Below are 21,492 nucleotides of genomic sequence, written 5' to 3' on the forward strand. Positions count from 1 at the left end.
CCTTCAGTTCTGGCACAATTTCTCTTGGGTTTCATGTACTTGGAAGTTTTGTTACTAGGTGCATGCACACGTAGGATTGTTATGTCTTCTTTGTGAATTGACCATTTATTTTCATGTAATGTATCTCTTTATGTCTGGTAATTTTCTTTGCTCTAGATTTAGTTTTTCTGATATTAATATAGCCACTCTAACTTTCTTTTGATTGATGTTTGAATCAAACATGAATGTCTGTATATCTGTATATCTTTTCTTAATACTTTGCCTTAGATCTTCCATATTATATTTGAAATAAGTATCTTGTAACAGCCAATAGTTGGGGTACATTTTTCAAGTCCATTCTGACAATTTTGGTCTTTTAATTGTTGCGCTTTTAGTTCATTTACATTTAGTGCAATGTGTATATGTTTGGATTTTGGTTTTCTAGGTTATTTCTTTTCACTTTGTTGCTTCATTTGTCTGTTCCTCACTTAATCCATTTCCTGTCTTCTTTCAAGTTATCTGAATGTTTTTAATATTTCATTTTTAAATCTTGTGTCTTTAAACTATATCTCTTTTTATGTGTGAGTGTGAAAATCGCTCAGTTGTGTCCAACTCTTTGTGACCCTATGGACTATACAGGCCATGGAATTCTTCAGGCTAGAATACTAAAGTGTGTAACCATTCCCTTCTCCAGTGGATCTTCCCAACCCAGGGATGGAATCCAGGTCTCCTGCATTGCAGGCAGATTCTTTACCAGCTGAGCTTTCAGTGTTCTGGAGAATACAATATGCATACTTACCTTTTCAGTGTCAACTTAGACTTACGTTACCACTTCAGTTGAAATATAGAGACTTTTCCACTGTATTGGTCCCTTTTTCTTCATCTTTTTATGTTGTGATTGTCTTGCGTATTAAATATACGCCCATTGAAATCACTTTGGAGAACTTTAAAATTTTCTTTCAGTCATTATAGTAGCCAGAAGAATGACTTCCCAAAGATGTCCACACTCTAATCACTGGAATCCAGGAATATGGAAAGGGAACTTTGTGCATGTGATAAAGAGCCTTCATGTGAAAACTTATCTTAGATTATGCAATAGCCCCAGGGTCATCATATTAAATCCTTAGAAATTAAGGACCTTTCTGAATTGTAGTCAGAGAATCAGAGAGAATGTACTGTGTGAAGGACTTAGCCCACTGTTTCTGGCTTTGAGGATTAGGAGAAGAGAGCAATGAGCCAAGGAATGCAGAGACTCTCTAAAAGTTGAAAGATGTAGAAATGGATTCTCTTGTAGAAAGGGATACAGCTTTGTCAATTCTTTGAACTTAGCCTGGTGACTAGTGTTAGATTTATCTACTGTACTATAAGATCATCATTGTATTATTTCAAGGCACTAGTTTGTGGTAATTTGCTATACCAGCAATAGAAAACTAATAACACTATCAAATATATTTTATAAGACTCAAGAGAAGAATAATCTGTTATATTTATCCAGATATTTACCACTGCTATCTCTATTTCTTCTTTCCTGATATGCTGATTGTCTTTCTATTATCATTTCTTTCTGTCTGAAGGACTTCCTTTAGCAGTGTCTTAGAAGAGGTTTGTTGGCAATTGGTTCTTATAGATTTTCTTAGGCTGAGAATGCTTTCCCTTCATTTTTATTCCTGAAGAATATTTTCACCAGTTATAGAATTCTTTGCACAATTTAAAATATGTTATTCCCTTCTTTCTGGCCTTCATGGTTTCTGATGAGAAGCCTGCATTCATCCAAATTGTCGCGTCCTTGTAAGTAATATGTCATTTTTCTCTGTTTGCTTTCAAAATTTTTTATTTGTGATAGTTTTGTATTTCTATTGTTTTCAGCAGTTTGATTATGATATGATTAGCCATGGATTCCTTTGCATTTATCCCATTTGGAATTCACCCTGCTCCTTGAATCTCTTGTTTATGTCTTTTTGCAAATTTGAGAACGGTTAGGCCATTATTTCTTGAAATATTCCTTTTTTTTTTTTTTTTTTGCTATTGAACTCTTTCCCTTCTCCTGGGACCCTGATTATATTAAGGTTATTTTGTCTCAGGTTCCTTTTTCTATATTCTATATTCACATAAGTACAAACAAACAAAACAAAAGCAAAACCAAAAATCAACCAAACAAAAAAACTTATTTCTGTTATTCTGATTGGATCATTTCATCTGATCTATATTTAAGCTCACTAACTCTTTCCTCTGTCATCTTCATTCTGTTACTGAGCCCATTCTAATGAGTTCTTAAATTTTGGTTATTATGCTTTCCATTTCTAAAATTTCCACTTTGTTCTTTTTTAATCTCTTCTATTTATTTGCTGCCACTTTCTATCTTTTCATTTGTTTGCCTTTATTTTATGGAGTATTTTAAAATAGCTTTTTAAGTGTCTTTTTCAGATAATTCCAACATCTATGTTATCTTGGCATTGGTAAATGTTGATTTTATTTTTCTCATGTAAGTTGAAGTTTCCTTCATTTTTCATATGCCAAATAATTTCAGATTATATCTTGAACATTTGAATATTGTTAAGTGCTTTGAATTTTAAGTACTATAGAGCACGTCATTTTTTTTTTTTTTTTAGAGCAGGCAGTTGGCCTTGTCAGATTTAGACTGTGAGTTTTGACTAGCCTTCTTGGAGAGATTTAAAAGACATTATAGTATATTCAGTTTTATCTCATGTGTGTATCACCCAGAGGCAGTCTATGACTTGAGTGATGGTATATTTCTTAGAAGTAGTCACTGCCACTGTGGTGGTACTCCAAACTCTGGTCTTCTTTCTCAGTTTTCCTGCTACTGCCTAATTTTCAGAGTCCTCATATACGTTATGCATTCAAATACTCCAACCATACCAGGTTTGGAATCATTAAGTGGGAGAGAAAGGGTGAGGTCTGCTTTTCCCGTCTCACCCAGGATTAGATTCTCATGCATACTTTAATTCTTCAAAGCTTTTCACTCTTATTTGTTTAAACATTTCCAGTGACACCATCTCCTTCCATTTTCTATAGTCTCTTATTTTACGTCTCTGAATAATTGTGTGTTGGCTCTTCTAATTGTAACATTCTTCATGTTTTCCATCTCCTTATCATTCTTGCCTGATTTTCAACAATATCTTGAGATCTCATTTTTTATTCCTACATTTCCCCCCTAATTTCCATCTTTATCTGCTGCTTTTTATAGCCAATGCTTTTAAAAATGTAATTTTTAAGATATATGTTTATTTCTAGAGGGCTCCCCTGGTGGCTCAGATGGTAAAGAGTTCCCTGTAATGCTGGAGACCTGAGTTTAATCCCTTGGTCGGGAAGATCCCTTGGAGAAGGGAACAGCTACCCACTCTAGTATTCTTGCCTAGAGAATTTCATGGACAGAGGAGCTTGGGGGATTACAGTCCATGAGGTCACAAAGAGTTGGACACGATTGAACAATTAACACTTTCACTTTATTTCTAGAAGTTCTATTTGGTTTCCTTTGAAATCTGCCTAATAATTACTCACATAGTTCTGCACCTTCATTATTTTTTCTATGCCTTAAAAACTCTAATGATTTAAAATATATTTTTTAGTATTTTTTGATTATGCTTTTCAGATATACTGAGTTCATGAGATACTAATTCTCTTTTTTTTACATGTGTTTGCCTCCTGAATGATTTTCATGGTATTTTACTTCAATGCAATTTATTATTGTTATTATTTTGTGCTTATATTTTCATCAGAATTTTTTCTTTTATATGCCAGAAGTTGTGGAAGCTCCCCTAGTAGAATTCTTACATTTGCTTCTTCAGGACATGCTGGGGGTTTTATTCTAATTTTTGATTTTAGAATTTCTTATACCAGTGAAGATGTAATTTTAGATCATGTGCTCATGTCAAGGCTTGAGATTTGACATTTTTTATAGTTAGAACCAGACATGGAACAATGGACTGGTTCTAAATTGGGAAAGGAATATGTCAAGGCTTATGTCAATATACAAGTATATTGTCATCATGCTTGTTTAACTTATATGGAGAGTACATTATGTGAAATGCTGGACTGGATGAAGCACAAGCTGGAATCAAGATTGCTGGGAAAAATATCCATAACCTCAGATATGCAGATGACACCACCCTTATGGCAGAAAGCAAAAGGAACTAAAATGCCTCTTGATGAATGTGAAAGAGGAGAGTGAGAAAGCTGGCTTAAAACTCAACGTTCAAAAAATGAAGATCATGGCATCCAGTCTTATCACTTAATGGCAAATAGATGGGGAAACAAGAGAAACAGTGACAGACTTTATTTTCTTGGGCTCCAAAATCACTGCCTGTAGACTGCAGCCGTGAAATTAAAAGACGCTTACTCCTTGGAAGAAAAGCTATGACAAACCTAGACAGCATATTAAAAAGCAGAGACATTATTGACAAAGGTTCGTCTAGTCAAAACTATGGTTTTTCTCATAGTCATGTATGGATGTGAGAGTTGGACTATAAAGAAAGCTGAGCGCCAAAGAATTGATGCTTTTGAATTGTGGTGTCGAAGAAAACTCTTGAGAGTTCCATGAACTGCAAGGAGCTCCAACCAGTCCATCCTAAAGGAAATCAGTCCTGAATATTCATTGGAAGGACTGATGCTGAAGCTGAAACTCCAATACTTTGGCCACCTGATATGAAGAACTGACTCACTGGAAAAGTCCCTGATATTGGGAGAGATTGAAGGTGGGAGGAGAAGGGGATGACAGAGGATGAGACGGGTGGATAGTACCACTGACTCAATGGACATGAGTTTGAGTAAGCTCTGGGAGTTGGTGATGGACAGGAAGTCTGGCATCCTGCAGACCATGTGGTCACAAAGAGTCGGACATAACTGAGCGACTGAACTGAACTGATAGATGACTTTGTTTTCCACCTACAGTCATATGCAGCTGGCAAACATTCTTGTTCTTGGGTCAACATGTAAAATATGTGTGTATATATATATATACAATATAATACTTCAAATCTCCATATTCTTATTGAAAGGCTCAGTAACATCCTTATGGCTTTGGCCATAATTCATTGTTTCTAGTTCTCGTGTGGATGATAAAGTTCTACTCCATTGTCTTGAGGTACGTACTGCATCTGAAACCTCTGTGTCCTACCCTCTGATAATCATCACCTGAATCAGTTTTTTTTTCTGCCAATTTTCAGTTATCTTTATTTTTCCCTGGCATCTGGGAATTTTTTCTTTCTTTTTTAATTTAAAGTTCATCTGTGAATAAAATATTCTTAGAAATTTTATTTAGCTTTGAGATGTATTTATGAATACAGGGTTTGTAGAAGCTACCATTTTGACTGAACTTTATGTGGTTAGTATTTATATTAGTTTTCTCTGAATACTGAAACAAATCACCACAAATTTAGTGATTAAAGCAACAGAAATTTATTATCTTACATTTCTGTAGTTTAGAAGTCTAAAATAGATTTCACTGGGCTACATCAAGATATTGGCAATATTGTGTTTCTTTGTATGTGTGTTCAGTTCAGTTCAGTCACTCAGTCATGTCCAACTCTTTGCAACCCCATAAACTGCAGCACACCGGGCCTCCCTGTCCATCACCAACTGGTGAAGTCTACCCAAACCCATATCCATTGATTCAGTGATGCCATCCAACCATCTCATCCTCTGTCGTCTTCTTCTCCTCCTGCCCTCAATCTTTCCCAGCATCAGGGCCTTTTCCAATGAGTCAGCTCTTCACATCAGGTGGCCAAAGTATTGGAGTTTCAGCTTCAACATCAGTCCTTCCAATGAACACCCAGGACTGATCTGCTTTAGGATGGACTGGTTGGATCTCCTTGCAGTCCAAGGGACTCCCAAGAGTCTTCTCCAACACCACAGTTCAAAAGCATCAGTTCTTCTGCACTCAGCTTTCTTTATAGTCCAACTCTCACATCCATACATGACCACTGGAAAAACCATAGCCTTGACTAGACGGACTTTTGTGGACAAAGTAATGTCTCTGCTTTTTAATATGCTGTCTAGGTTGGTCATAACTTTCCTTCCAAGGAGTAAGCGTCTTTTAATTTCATGGCTGCAATCACCATCTGCAGTGATTTTGGAGCCCAGAAAAATAAAGTCAGCAACTGTTTTCCCATCTATTTCCCATGAAGTGATGGGACCAGATGCCATGATCTTAGTTTTCTGAATGTTGAGCTTTAAGCCAAAATTTTCACTCTCTTCTTTCACTTTCATCAAGAGACTCTTTAGTTCTTCTTCATTTTCTGCCATAACAGTGGTATCATCTTCATATTTGAGGTTATTGATTTTTTTCCCGACAATCTTGATTCCAGCTTGTGCTTCTTCCAGCCTAGCATTTCTCATGAGGTACTCTGCATATAAGTTAAATAAGCAGGGTGACAATATATAGCCTTGACATACCTCTTTTCCTATTTGGAACCAGTCTGTTGTTCCATGTCCAGTTCTAACTGTTGCTTCCTGAGCTGCATACAGGTTTCTCAAGAGGCAGGTCAGGTGGTCTGGTATTCCCATCTCCTTCAGAATTTTTCACAGTTTATTGTGATCCACACAGTCAAAGGCTTTTGCATAGTCATAAAGCAGTAATAGATATTTTTATGGAACTCTCTTGCTTTTTTGATGACCCAGCGGATATTGGCAATTTGATCTCTGATTCCTCTAAATATGTGTGTATATGTATATTTATTTTTTCCTCTGATTTTATCTTTCAGTTTTCAATGTCACTTTGTAAATAGTGTTACAATTCATTACTTTGGTTGTACTGCTATAGAAAGATCTTTAATTTCCTGATGAATAATTTCCTTTGAATTAATTCAATTCAATTACATTAATTTCATTTGTGTAGTTTTGAAAGTTTGTGAAGTTACATAAAACAATACTTCATCACATTTAAGTACGGATCTACTTCTCAAAAGTTTACAAAATTAGAAATAGAATCATATAGAAAAACTGATAAGGAAAGATCATTTAAATTTAATTTGGCCTCTTTCCCATCTTGCAAGATGGCGGGTGAAAAGGCTGAGAAGCCAGATACTAAGGAGAAAAAACCTGAAGCCAAGAAGGCTGATGCTGGCAAGAAGGCTAAAAAGGTGGAAAAGGTGAAGAAAGTTAAGAAGGGGAAGCCCCACTGCAGCCGAAATCCTGTCCTGGTCAGAGGAATTGGCAGATATTCCCGATCAGCCATGTACTCCAGAAAGGCCTTGTACAAGAGAAAGTATTCAGCAGCTAAATCCAAGGTCGAAAAGAAAAAGAAGGTTCGTGTTCTTGCTACTGTCACAAAACCAGTTGGTGGAGACAAGAATGGTGGTACCCGAGTGGTCAAACTTCGCAAAATGCCTAGGTATTACCCTACTGAAGATGTGCCTCGAAAACTGTTGAGTCATGGCAAAAAACCCTTCAGTAAGCATGTGAGGAAGCTGCGTGCCAGCATCACTCCTGGGACCATCCTGATCATCCTCACTGGGCGCCACAGAGGCAAGAGGGTCGTTTTCCTGAAGCAGCTGGGCAGTGGCTTGCTACTTGTGACTGGGCCTCTATCCCTCAATCGAGTTCCTCTGCGTAGAACACACCAGAAATTTGTCATTGCCACCTCCACCAAAATCGATATCAGTGGTGTGAAAATCCCAGAACATCTCACTGACACTTACTTCAAGAAGAAGAAGCTGCGTAAACCCAGACACCAGGAGGGCGAGATCTTCGACACAGAGAGAGAGAAATACGAGATCACAGAGCAGCGCAAGGTCGATCAGAAAGCTGTGGACTCACAAATTCTGCGAAGAATCAAAGCTGTCCCTCAGCTCCAGGGCTACCTCCGCTCCGTGTTTGCTCTCACAAATGGAATTTATCCTCACAAAGTAGTGTTCTGAACTTCTTGCAAAGAACCTAATTAAATAACTTGTCATTTCAAAAAAAAAAAAATAAATAAATAAATTTAATTTGGAAAAACTTCCAGATTCTGATATTTTTCCTTTAAAAATTCCAAGGACAGAGCTAAATATGTTCCACTCATCCTTTTATAGTATGCTACTAAGTTGCTTCAGTCATGTCCAACTCTGTGTGACCCCACAGACTATAGCCCGCTAGGCTCTTCTGTCCATAGAATTCTCCAGACAAGAATACTGCAGTGGGTTGCTGTGCCCTCCTCCTATTATAGTATAATTGAGTATATATTGCCCTGCTGGAACCTCAGACTCTACCCAGTAGGTATTTTGGTAACTGTGTAGGCTCCTTTCGAGAATTCAGAATGTACTTGTTTGGATGGAAAATTAAGAAACTCAATTGACCTTTGTTTGTATGCTGCTGCTGCTGCTGCTAAGTCGCTTCAGTCGTGTCCGACTCTGTGCGACCCCATAGACAGCCTCCTACCAGGCTCCTCTGTCTCAGGGATTCTCCAGGCAAGAACACTGGAGTGGGTTGCCATTTCCTTCTCCAATGCCTGAAAGTGAAAAGTGAAAGTCAAGTCGCTCAGTCGTGTCCTTTGTATAGATTAACATTTTAATCGCTTTTCAAACTTCCTCAATATGGGACTTAAGTGTCATTATTCAAAATTTACCTCAAAATTTAAAGGAACCTCTATCTATCGATCTACCATTTTTGTCTTTTTTTTGGCATAGGCAGGCACCCTGACTGCTGCCCTTGCCTCATGCTGTGTTCTTGTCCTGGAGAACCGGAGCCCGGACCTGGGCGCTGTGTTTGGCAGGGGGCGCGCGAGGTCCCGGAGCTGTCCAGCAGTTCCCGGCTAAGTTCTCCCCTGCTCTCTCCGCGCGGGGGAAGCTCTCCAGCGCCCCGCCCCGGGCAGGGAATCTCTCCCCGGAGCTCCCAGGGCTTCCCAGGCTCGCCATCAGTCTCCGCCCGTTTCTCCCTACTTCTAGCCCCACCGCGGGAGTCTAGCTGCTTTAGTATCTTCCTCCGCAAGCCTCCGAGAGGGATTCCCCTCTCTAGTCCGCGGGGCTGCGCTTCCCTCCTTTGCCTAAAGGGCGGGCGAGCGCGTCTCCATCTAGCCTCGCCTTCTGCTGTTGGGTGGTCCTTTCTCTTTCTCCGTCTGTCTTTCTAGACACGCGCCCAAAATTGAGGGGTGAGAGCAACGACCGCCCATCAACTTAGCACCTTGAAATAAGATCTTTCGATCCCGAAGGAGCTTAGCGTAGCCGGGATCGGCGAGAGAGGGAGGACGCGGCGGAGGTTGTCGCCGCTCCGGGGTCCGCTAGACGGGGCTTGGGGACCGAAAAGCCCGCGTAGGAGAGGGACGCGGGGCGCTGGGCCTCGCCCTCGGACTGCCTCCCTTCTCCTCCTCTCCCCGCCTCCCCGACACGCCCCTCCCTCGCCGAGGAGCAGTCTCTCAGCGCGTCTCCCGGCGCTCTCTCCATTGTCTCTGCCTTTACAACAGGTTCGGGCGGCGGGGAAGACGGGCGGGTGCGGGGCCGCCCCAGTCTGGGCTTTCTTGGGGCTGCCTCCTTTCCTCCCGGAGTGTGCTCCTTCCGCTGCTCTGATTGGGCTCAAGAGCTAATTTCCCGGCGGAGCAGCCCCCGGCGAGGCCGACCCCTCCCTCCGGGCCCCGTCCCAACCCGCGCCCGCCGCCTGGGCTCTGCGTGTGGGAATGATGTGCGCATTGGAGGGTCTAAGTTCTTCACGTGCTTGGGGGGTCCTCCCTTTTTTTTCTTAGCAACCAAATCGTACTAATCTTACTAATCAGTAAATCCAAGTCAGCGGCAGGAAAGACAAGCGATATTTTTTTCCCGCTTGATTCCAAGAACCTCTTCGATTTTTATTTTTAAAGAGGGAGACGATGGACTGAGCAGATCGGCACCATGGAGTCTCGGGTCTTACTGAGAACCTTCTGTTTGCTCTTCGGTCTCGGAGCAGGTGAGTGGCCGCAGAGCTGGGGCGGGAGAAGGGTTGGCTCCCACCTCGGGGCAGCCCCAGTTGCCTGGGGACACCTCGCTTTCCCTCCACCTGAAGTAGGTCTGGAGTGGGAAGCTTGGAGTCGGGGGTGGGTTTGGATTTGGATTTTTTTTTTTTTTTTTTAAATCCCTGTGCTTATCTTGGAGACCGCAGGGCGGGTCACACCCCAAGTCTAGGGTCTGAGGGCCGAGGGGAACTTTGCACCGAGCAGGGTTTAAAGTAGGTCACGGAAATGGGACTGGGTGCTCCGCTATTTAAAGCTGGGCTGCTGATCTCTGGTAAGGCTCTCAGCGGCCGCGGAGGCAGTCGCCTCTCGTCTTCAGTTTCCAATATTGTCTCGAAGACGCGGTTCTTTGCTGCCCTGAAAGAAGAGGCTTGTATTCTGATGGAGCTTTTTCTTTCTTTTCTCCTCCCTTCCCCACTCCCACCAGTTTGGGGTCTTGGTGTGGACCCCTCCCTGCAGATTGACGTCTTAACGGAGTTAGAACTTGGGGAGTCCACGACCGGAGTGCGCCAGGTCCCCGGGCTGCACAATGGGACGAAAGCCTTTCTCTTTCAAGGTATGAGGAGCGTGCTCAGTCCCCAGCGCTGTTTCAGTTCGGATAACCCCGGGAGGAGCTGGCCTGGCCGCTCCTCCTAACTTCTGTTCTGCCTCATGGATGACAGTATCTGAGCTGAGACGTGGAGGGGTCAGTGTGAAATACACACATCTTCCACCTCTTTTTAAGTGGCTTGTTTCTTTCTTCTCCCGCCCCCTCCTCTTCCTTACTTTGTACTCTTGCCAGTCTAATAGATAGTTCCTTAATTACTGTGCAGAAACTCCGATGGCAGATGGTTGATTCTGGAGTCTGGGGAACAATGAATTATAGCAAACACCACATCTGGGTGAAATTGATTTAGGTAGGAAATAGGGTAGCTTAATCTTAGTTAAGACATTGCTCTCTGAAAGTTTCAGGTACAATGGTGCTCAGTTGTGGACGAATTTCTTTATGTGGGTAGCTTTGTGGGAAAATTAAATCTTTCAATAGTTGTAAGCACTGTATGTCACAAACAATATATTTAAGATTCCTCATTGAAAGATAATGATTCTTCTCCATCGATAACAAGAGAAAAGAAATAATATTCTCTTAAAGTATTCTTTGTCTCACCATTAATTGTGTACTTAGGAATTTAAAACGTTTTTGTTGAAGTCAATGGACTGGCTATACACGTGTCTGCATTTAAATTTACCTGTTTTAGGTAGTCAGAAGCAAACTCCAATGAATCAAACCTTCAGCGTTGATTCACCAACACTTTTGAAGGTTTCTTGGTTTGTGGGGAGATGCTGTAACATGAATATTCTAAAAGGTAGCTAAACACATACAGGAAGAGTAGTTTCCCATATGGTGAAGTACAGATAAAGGCATAAGAGAAATGGAATTTGGTTTAACATATTTGGTGGACTGACTAAAGCATCTTTTCCCCACCCCACCCAGATTTTTCTTTTGTGATTTTGGTGCTGTGCTTTCAGAAACACGGCAACTCATAATTAATGAAGAGTTGGATATGCAAAATAAAACTTCTTCAGCAAAATTACCACCAAGAAATAGGCATAAAATAAAACTTGAGTGTTGCTGTAGAGGTGTTGTTGCTCAATATAGCCAGTATGTGTCACCATGGACAGTAATACCAAAGCTTACAGTTGGAAAAGGAGGAAACTGACCTGTGTTGCATTTATTTTAAACAAGTTTACTCTTACAATATGTTAAATGTAATTTTCTCTTTTAATTATGATGCACCCACTAAATGTTTTTATTATGACAGATATTTGTGATAATATTTTATTTACTTAAGTCTTTTTTTTTTTTTTTGGTGGGGAGTGTGTATGACTTTGATATTGAATCCTTTAAAAACAATGACCAAATCTAATAAAGGAAATAAGATTAGACTGTCAGCAAAATTCACAGAGTGGAATAAAGGTCTTATTAGGGTTAAACTCCTGTTTTTTCTTTTTCTTCTCCTTTTTTTTTCAGTCTCTGATTTTTCAATCCCTGTGAACTGTAAACAAAATTATTTCAGGACTGCCAGATTGAGTAACTGGAAAGCTTTATGGAAGCCAAAGCTCCTGATAAATAAATGGCATTGAAGTGTCCTTAAAATTTTGAAAGGTCCTTTAAATTATATTGGTGTTCTTCTTGGCTTTCTCTGAAGAGTGTCTGAGCTGTCACAAATAGAAACCTTCAGGACTGTGCATTTTATGTTCTAATGCTAGACAATTTCTCGGAAATAGTCAGAAGGCACCAATATCTTTTCTGGTTAATTTTAAAAAGAAATGTTTAGTATTCATTTTTATTTAAATTGTCAGTTGTTCAAGATCCGCATTGTGTTGCAAATGAGTTGTCCATAGTTACTATGTATCGGCGCACACTGATGAACTGCTTTTGTTTCTGTGTTGGTACCAAGACCAATATTTAGAAAGATTAAATGCCCAAGAAGCAAGGTTTTAAGAGATTTGGAGATGTGAAGTTTTATTTCTTGTCTAACTGTCAACCTTATTTCATATAGCCAATCAATTAGCAAGTTTTTGCTACTGGGTGGGGACTTCCCAGGTGGCACAGTGGTAAAGGATCTGCCTGCTACTGGTTTGATCCCTGGGTCAGGAAGATCTCCTGGAGTGGGAAATGGCAACCCATTCCAGTATATTTGCCTGGAAAATTCCACAGACAGAGGAGTCTGGCGGACTACAGGCCATGAGGTTGCAAAGAGTCTGACAGGACTGAGTGAGTGAGCTTGCACACATGCCCGTGTTCTCAGTAGGCTTATGTTACTAATGTGTTTATTATGCTGTAATGATTTCTCTTATTCTCAGATTGAGAATTTAAAATTGACAGCAGGTGGGTGTTTGAGCCTGCTTGATAGTTCTGTATTACCTTGGAAAGTTCTGTTCTCTGCAATTAGAATGTGGAAACTTGTTAAGAAGTCAGTTCTGACTCCTGTTGCTTCACTGGGATTTCATGAGTTTTAGAAAGACAAAAACTTTTAACCTCTAAAGACTTTATGGATTTGTTTTATAGTGAATTGAGGGTGCTGCAGATATTTTTGTATAGTTTGTAAAATGTCATAGCAGGAATAGTAACACATTACAAAACCTGTGAGATGCTCTCAGATTTCACGTAAACCTAGCAGATAAGTTAGTTTGTGCTGTCAGATATGTTCTAAACAGGTGGGAGAGATTTTCGAACCATCAATTTTCTTCTGCAGTCATATTGTCTTTTGTCTCTTATCTTTGAAGAAATCTCAGCATATAATTTCCCAATGACTTTTACTCATTTAATATTTTGGTTACTTCATTCTTCGCTTTATTGGTTTTTAGGATGCTTGTAATTTGGTACTTTTCAAATTTAAATACTTCTTTGTAAATTGTCATGCAATATGAATCTACTATTATTTAATAATCATACTTATTATATATATAACAAAACAAAGAGAAATGTGTTTCAAAGTTATATCTGATCTTTATACAAAAGTTGTTTTGTTGTTGAAATTTGGTTTAAAATTGTTTTGGAAATTGAAGTAATAAGATACTAAATTATATCATCCATTGATACATGTGGCTTTTGATCTGTGCCAGTGATAATAATTTTCAAAAGAAACAGGTGAACAGGCAACAATTTGGAATCTGTATCAAGATCTTCCATGTATTTCTAGCTGTAATCTGACTAAACCACCAAAATATACTTATGTTTTTAACAAATGGAGGACTGGATGCTGAAGAATTCTGAAATGTTGAGGGCTAGTACAATGATAAATAAAATTCTACCAACCTTGTTTACGGTCGAGGGCATATGATTTTAGATCTTTGGTTTTAACATTTGCCCTGGCTGTGTTCCCAAACTAGATCATTTCCTCTTTGGTTTAATAAAATTTCTTCTGGGGTGTCCACAGATTTTTATAATACCATTAGTCTCCACAAAAGAAGTAGATAAAATAAAAGCATATTTCCTCCCTGATTTGGTAATTTGGAAATACATTTTTTAGTAATTATTTTTAAAGAACTTTAATATTTTAAAGGGAAAAAGTATTCCCAAGTGTATCCTGATGACAGTATTTGAAAATAAGAATGAAATTGGACATCTGGTGGTGGGTCATTGGCTTGATGAGGTGGTAGCAACTGCATAAGGAATATGAGTGGCAGTGAATATTTGTCTTCAGTGAATATTTGACCTTCAGCAAAGGTCAGAGAGTATCTGTGGACTTAGAAACAGTGATCATTGGTGCCCCATTAGAATAGAATAGCACAGTGACTGAGGGACCAGTCACATGTGACTAAGGGCTAAGTGACTGGGCTTAGAAACCAGATGGAACAAGTGGAATTTCATTATTTGTGTTTCTGTCATAAAGTTAATTTCTATAAGCTTCAGTACCCTCAATTATAAAATTAATGTTGTTATGAAGAATTTTTTGTGCAATTACTGTTCTGCTAGGTATTAGGCATATAACAAATGAAGTTAGAACTTTCATGATGCCTTCAAAGTAGTCATTAAACAAACAATTACTCAGATAATAATTTAATCACTATTAAGATAAATGATATGAAGAAAAACTAAGGATGTAAGAGAATCTACATCTTGTTTAGGGAGTTGTAGGATCAGGGAAGCTCTTTGAAGAAGAATTGCTTAAGCTGATAGCCAAAGGATACCTAAGAGTAGTCTGGGGAAGAGGAGCTGTGGGGATTCAGAAAGACTAACACGGGCAAAGGAAATAGCATGAGCAAAGATCTTTTCCTTGAATGAGCATAGTGTATTTGAGAAAATGGAAGAAACCCAGAGTGGTGGAAACCTAAGCATTGTGATATGAAATGAAGCAAATGAAGATAGCATGGATCGGGTTACACGGTATATCATATTTATACAAGAGAATTGAAAGTTTATCATTATGCAATACATATTGTGGCAGGGTTAATAATAGTCCCTCAGAGATGTTCATATCCTAGGAACCCAATTATATGTTGTGTTACTTGTCAAGGGGGAATTAAGGTTGCAAACCAGCTGCCCTTAAGATAAGGAAGTTTTCTTGGATGATCTAGGTAGGCCTTGTGCAATCACAAAGGTCCTTTAAATGTGAAAGCAGAAGCTAGAATAGCCAGTGTCAGAATGAGGCAAAGAATGACTAGACCTGGACATTGCTGGCTTTGAAGATAAAAATGGGCCACGAGCAAAGGAATGTGGGCAGTCTCCAGAATTTGGAAAATGTAAGAAAACAGATTTTCATTCAGTGTGTCCAGAAGGAATACAGCACAGCTGACACCTTGATGTTAGTCCAGTAAGATTCCATTTGTACTACTCCAGAAATGTGAGATAATGAATTGATGTTGATTTAAGCCACTAAGTTTGTGGTGATTTGCTACAGCAGCAATAGGAAACTAATACAGGTTTTGATAAATGGAAGTGGGAGATGCTATAAGAAGTAAAACCATGGAAATAGCTTTGAAATTGTGCAGTAGGCACACGCTGGAAGAATTTTGAGAAGCATGATAGGAAAAAAAGGCTAGATTCCTTTGAATAGACTGTTAGTATAAATAGGGATGTTGGCTGTTCTACTAGTGAGGACTTAGAAAAAGATGGAAGGACATGGTAGAGAAAACCCAAATCATCTCAGAGAATACCTGAACTGTCATGAACAGACTATTTGTAGAGAGATGGGCAATAAAGGCAATGCTAGTGAGGGCTCAGAAATCAGGAACATGTTACTGGAGACTAGTGGAAAGGATATCCTTGTTAGATAGTGGGAGGAAACTGAGCTGAATTCTGCCCTGCCGTTATGTGGAAAGTCAAACTTGTAAACATGAATTTAGATATTTAGCTGAGATAATATATATGCAGAGGTGCAGCCTGGCTTTCTCTTACTGCTTATAGTAAAATGTGAAAGGAGAAAGATAGATTGAGGGAAGAATTGTTAAGCAAAAAGAACTTTACATTTGAGAAATTCTTAGCCTATCCAGATTGCAAAATATGCTGAAATTAGGAGATTTGCTGGTAGGAAAGCCTTTTTTTTGGAAAGAAAGCTGGTAGTGTGACCTAAAAACATCTTGGTAGTGCCTCAGAAGTAAAGCCAAAGTATTCAGTTCCAAAGAGGGCTCTTTAAAGAAATTGAACATGTGACATGAATTCCCTCACATATCTCAGTGGAAGCCCGTAATAGAGATAAATCTATCCAAGAGGTATTTGGGCAGGAACCTCTTGTCTGTTGGAATAAATCTCAATGACATATATGGGAAATGCACAAGGTTCTTAAGAAGATCATACCAGCAATAACACTTCTGGCCTGAACGGGGAAGTGAGAGGATTTAATGACAGAAGGTTGTTGGACCCCCTAAATTCTACAACTAAGATACTGATTAAACTGTTCAGCTGTAAACATGTGCTACCTTTCATGGGCAGAACTGAGACCCCAAAGGCAAAACTTACAGCCCAGAGGTTTATTCTCGGACCTTGAAACCAGATGCAGTTTACTTGGCTGGATTTCAAAATTGCACGGGTTGGGTGTCTAAATTTTTTAACTTGCATTTTCTCCCTTTTTGAATGGGAATGTCAATAACTGTTATCCCATGTCTATCTCACCATTGATTTTGGGAGGAGATAACTTGTTTCTTGAATTTCACAGATGATAGGAATTGTGTCTGAGGATGGATAATATCCAAAGCCTCAATTTTTACCTGATTTAGATGGTGAGATTTGGAGCTTTCAAATTGGTAAAATTTAGACCAGATTTTAAACTTAGAGTTGATATTCTAAAGGCTTGATTGAGTCTTTTGGGGCTTTGGGGATAGAGTAAATGTGGTTTCATTAGGGATGGACAGGTTGTCCATTTACAGGATAGATTGTGGTAGGCTGGATAATGATCCTCCAACTGTCTATGTACTAGATCCTTAGAACATGTGAATATGTTATGTTACATGGAGGGATTAAGGTTGCCAAAGGAATTAAGGTTCATAATCAGTGGACTTTAAGATATGGGCATTTTCCTGGATTATCTGGGTGAGCCTCATGTAATCACTCAGGGGGTTTCCCACTGGGTCCTGGAGGTGGTTCCCCCCAGGACAGTACGCTGGGCCATGGCCATGGCCATGGAGGAGGGAGGCAGAAGAGTCAGTGTGATGCAATGTGAGAAAGACTTGATTGACCCTTGCTGACTTTGAAGTTGGAATGTGGTCATAAGCCGAGGAATGTGGGCAGTTTCTGGAAGCTACAAAAAGATAGGAAATGGATTATCCCCTGGAACCTCCAGGAGGAACATAGCCTCACAGACACCTCGGTTTTAGCCTAGTGAGATTCATTTTGGACTTCTGAACCTCTAAAACTGTGAGATAATAAATTTGCATTGATTTAGCCATTAGATTTGTGGGGATTTGTTACAGCAGCAATAGGAAAGTGATGTATATGTTAAACATTTATTTTGTAAGTGAATTAAACTTTCTTTTGAGCCTGCCTTCAACTATGCCTGAGAATATATTTGTGCAATGACTGGAAATTTGAAGTAGCCAGTTAAAGTTAACTTAGTCGTTTGGGACTTAAAAGTTTAAGTATAAAGTCAGAGTCTTTATACTGTATTATTAGTCTTTAAGGGATTCTCTCTATCATTTAATTATGAGTTCAAACGAGTTGCCAGTCCAGGTTCAATGCACGATACTGGATGCTTGGGGCTAGTGCACTGGGAAGACCCAGAGGGATGGTATGGGGAGGGAGGAGGGAGGAGGGTTCAGGATGGGGAACACATGTATACCTGTGGTGGATTCATTTTGATATTTGGCAAAACTAATATAATTTTGTAAAGTTTAAAAATAAAATAAAATTGTAGTTGGAAAAAAAATAAAAACTGAAACATGAAAAAAAAAATATGAGTTCATTCTCAGAACAAACAGTAAAATCAAGTGATGGGTTTTTTTTTTGTTGTTGTTTTTCTTTTTAAAAAATATATCCTTCCTCCCCACAACAGGTTAATCCAGAGGTTGAGAGGGAAAATAGAAAGCATGCATATTTTGGAAGTAGAATGGGTAGCACTTAGCATGGTGTTTGGCACCCTGTGAGTGCAGTCCTCAGAACTATGGACTACAAGAATAACTAGAGTTTTCCTATCAAAAGTGCCAGGGATCTCTGTACGATGCTAACGTGGGAGGAGCTGGAACAATCTTGACAGGCTTTGACAGGAGAATGGTCTTTTCTTTTTTTTGGCTGAGCCAGAATTCCCATGGCAGGGGAGCCTGGTAAACTATAGTCCATGGGGTCGCAAACAGTTGGACACGACTAAGCAACTAAGCACACACACGGCTTGTGGGATCCTAGTTCCCTGACCAGGGATTGATCCTATGCCCCTGCAGTGGAAGCACGGAGTCCTAACCATTGGGCCACCAGGGTTGTGGCGTGCATCTTCAAAAATAGCTGAAGTGAAGGGCATTTCTTTGGCTTTATTCCATCTCCCACTGGCTCCTTTACCTCTTGCTGGTTCCAGACCCCATTTTTGCAGACACCTATTTTTGGGGGGTTATTTTCTATCTGTAATTCAAATAATTATCTGTCAATATGGTAACTGATAGCTTAGGTAATAGATATTAAAGCCTTGTTAAGGTGTGATATGTCTTCTATTGATTTTCAACTTAATTGATTCATTAATTCAACTTAACAAGTATTTATTTCACTGCTACTGTGTATGCTGCTGCTGCTAAGACACTTCAGTTGTGTCCTACTCTGTGCTACCCCATAGACGTCAGCCCACCAGGCTCCACCATCCCTGGGATGCTCCAGGCAAGAACACTGGAGTGGGCCGCCATTGCCTTCTCCAATGCATGAAAGTGAAAAGTGAAAGTGAAGTTGCTCAGTCGTGTTCGACTCTTTGTGACCCCATGGACTGCAGCCCACCAGGCTCCTCCATCCATAAAGAAGTCATAAAGTATATTAGAGAAAGAAAGATGTCTACATAAATTAGTACAGGAGGTAAAGTAGGAACTAAAATTTAATTGTAAATAGTGAAAAAGAAAATTTGAAACTGTAGCATAAAGAAGATAGAACTCTGAAAATTATTTGTCCTAGTCTATAGTTGATGAAATGTAGACAATAATTTAACCATGAGCCAATTACAAGAACAAATAGAATAAAGTCAAGTGTTGGGGTTTTGTTTGCTTATTTTTGCAAAAATACCTAAGGACTGTTCTTAACCTTCTATGAGAAATCTTTCAGTTTGAGGTATTTATTATTTTGGTCAAATTTTTATTTTTCATGTTAAAAATTTATCTATCTGTGTCAGATCATCAAAAGGTAGTGCCTTTGAATCATGTAAGCATTTCTCTTACATTGTTTTTACTGACTTTATGAAACTTTTCATCTTTTGCTAGGCTTCAGTTTAGAATTGACATTGAAGAGATAGATGCCAATCGTATGTGGAAACATTTTATAAGCAAATGGTGTATTGGGGGATATTTTTGTTATGGTAACTTTTGCGTCACATTTATTGAAACTCATATGTGGACTACTGTAATTAAAAGAATTAGCAAGAGAGCTGATGGGAAGAAAAGCACTACTCTTCCCTTTCTCATTAAGGCTGCTGCCAGGAGCTGGATATGGGTACTTGCTGAGTTGTTCTTGATGGGAACCTTCCTGACAGTCTTCATTCTGGGAAGGGATAGGGAGCCCAGCCAACCACGTGTCTCTCCCTTCAAAGGAAAAATTTAGAAGGAAGACAACAATTCAGTGCTCAGAAGGTCACACTTAGCTTGTCTAGCAAAGGGAAGAAATTATGGAGGCAATTCCAAGTTCATATTGATGTGCTGTAGTAGTTTCTAGTAGTCAGGAACATAGACTTCAGAGCTAGATATCTCAAGGTCAAATCTTGGTTCCTTTGTTAACTAGTGTGAACTTTAACTTGCTACTTATCTCCACTTCCACTGAGATAATGACGGTACTATTTCTTAGAGCTGATGTGTAAAGTATATCAATAAAACTGTGCATGGCATTTACCAAACATTCAATACTCATATATTGTTTTTATTTTGGAATCGGCTTAGCAGCAGGTCAATCTCCCTTGGATTGTTTTAGGGGCTCCCTGGTAGGAAAGCTGGGTTTTGTGGAGGAACTAAGGTAAGGTGACTTGCCGTGTGATGTGGGGATGAAGGTGAAGGTAAACTGGAGTTGGGGAGAAACTGGCCCTGCAGCAGCTCCTGTTCTGTTTTTTCTGTTTGGGCTTTATTGGGGTGAAGAGGACATGCTGATTTGGGTAGAGAGAGATGGAAACAATGGGTCCATTTGTAGAGGAAGAAGTATAATTTGCCCTGTTGTATACTTTTCACAAGTGGGGGTGGGGCATAGAGTAAATCAACAAAAGATTCAGAATATAGTTCCTCTATAGTCACCCCAACACACATTGCTTTTTTTTTTTTTTTTTAACCATCTTTTATTTATTTATTTATTTTTTTAGGGGATTTCATCATTTTCCATGTTTTGTATAACTTAATTCTTTTTACTTTTTTTTTTTTTTTAATTTTTTATTCCTTTATTTCTCATGTGTTCCCCATCCTGAACCCTCCTCCCTCCTCCCTCCCCATACCATCCCTCTGGGTCATCCCAGTGCACGAGCCCCAAGCATCCAGCATCGTGCATTGAACCTGGACTGGCATCTCGTTTCATACATGACATTTCACATGTTTCAATGCCATTCTCCCAAATCTTCCCACCCTCTCCCTCTCCCACAGAGTCCATAAGCCTGTTCTATACATCAGTGTCTCTTTTGCTGTCTCGTATACAGGGTTATCGTTACCATCTTTCTAAATTCCATATATATGCGTTAGTATACTGTATTGGTGTTTTTCCTTCTGGCTTACTTCATTCTGTATAATAGGCTCCAGTTTCATCCACCTCATTAGAACTGATACAAATGTATTCTTTTTAATGGCTGAGTAATACTCCATTGTGTATATGTACCACAGCTTTCTTGTCCATTCATCTGCTGATGGACATCTAGGTTGCTTCCATGTCCTGGCTATTATAAACAGTGCTGCGATGAACATTGGGGTACACATGTCTCTTTCCCTTCTGGTTTCCTCAGTGTGTATGCCCAGCAGTGGGATTGCTGGATCATAAGGCAGTTCTATTTCCAGTTTTTTAAGGAATCTCCACACTGTTCTCCATAGTGGCTGTACTAGTTTGCATTCCCACCAACAGTGTAAGAGGGTTCCCTTTTCTCCACACCCTCTCCAGCATTTATTATTTGTAGACTTTTGGATCGCAGCCATTCTGACTGGTGTGAAATGGTATCTCATAGTGGTTTTGATTTGCATTTCTCTGATAATGAGTGATGTTGAGCATCTTTTCATGTGTTTGTTAGCCATCTGTATGTCTTCTTTGGAGAAATGTCTATTTAGATCTTTGGCCCATTTTTTGATTGGGTCATTTATTTTTCTGGAGTTGAGCTGTAGGAGTTGCTTGTATATTTTTGAGATTAGTTGTTTGTCGGTTGCTTCATTTGCTATTATTTTCTCCCATTCTGAAGGCTGTCTTTTCACCTTGCTAATAGTTTCCTTTGATGTGCAGAAGCTTTTAAGTTTAATTAGGTCCCATTTGTTTATTTTTGCTTTTA

The 21,492-nt window shown here is 39.5% G+C and overlaps 2 protein-coding genes across 3 annotated transcripts in view; both read left to right on the forward strand.

The window, feature by feature from the left end:
• Positions 1–21,492, forward strand: part of NELL2 (neural EGFL like 2) — a 469,663-nt gene that overhangs the window by 69,621 nt on the left and 378,550 nt on the right. The window contains exons 1-3 of one of the 2 annotated variants that reach the window (XM_019960750.2): positions 9,229–9,373; positions 9,764–9,849; positions 10,320–10,448. In XM_019960750.2, the coding sequence (XP_019816309.2) occupies positions 9,795–9,849; positions 10,320–10,448 (184 nt within the window). In that variant the 5' untranslated portion in view covers positions 9,229–9,373; positions 9,764–9,794. Of the gene's footprint in view, positions 1–9,228; positions 9,374–9,763; positions 9,850–10,319; positions 10,449–21,492 lie in introns of those variants that run through there. The other variant, XM_070789234.1, reaches the window with a different exon arrangement.
• LOC139183111 (large ribosomal subunit protein eL6) lies at positions 6,971–7,881 on the forward strand. Its single transcript, XM_070789233.1, has one exon. It carries the CDS (start codon positions 6,990–6,992, stop codon positions 7,851–7,853), a length of 864 nt encoding a protein of 287 aa, XP_070645334.1. The 5' UTR covers positions 6,971–6,989; the 3' UTR covers positions 7,854–7,881.

The sequence above is a fragment of the Bos indicus genome, chromosome 5 (assembly GCF_029378745.1).
Source record: "Bos indicus isolate NIAB-ARS_2022 breed Sahiwal x Tharparkar chromosome 5, NIAB-ARS_B.indTharparkar_mat_pri_1.0, whole genome shotgun sequence".
NCBI classification, from domain to species: Eukaryota; Metazoa; Chordata; class Mammalia; order Artiodactyla; family Bovidae; genus Bos; species Bos indicus.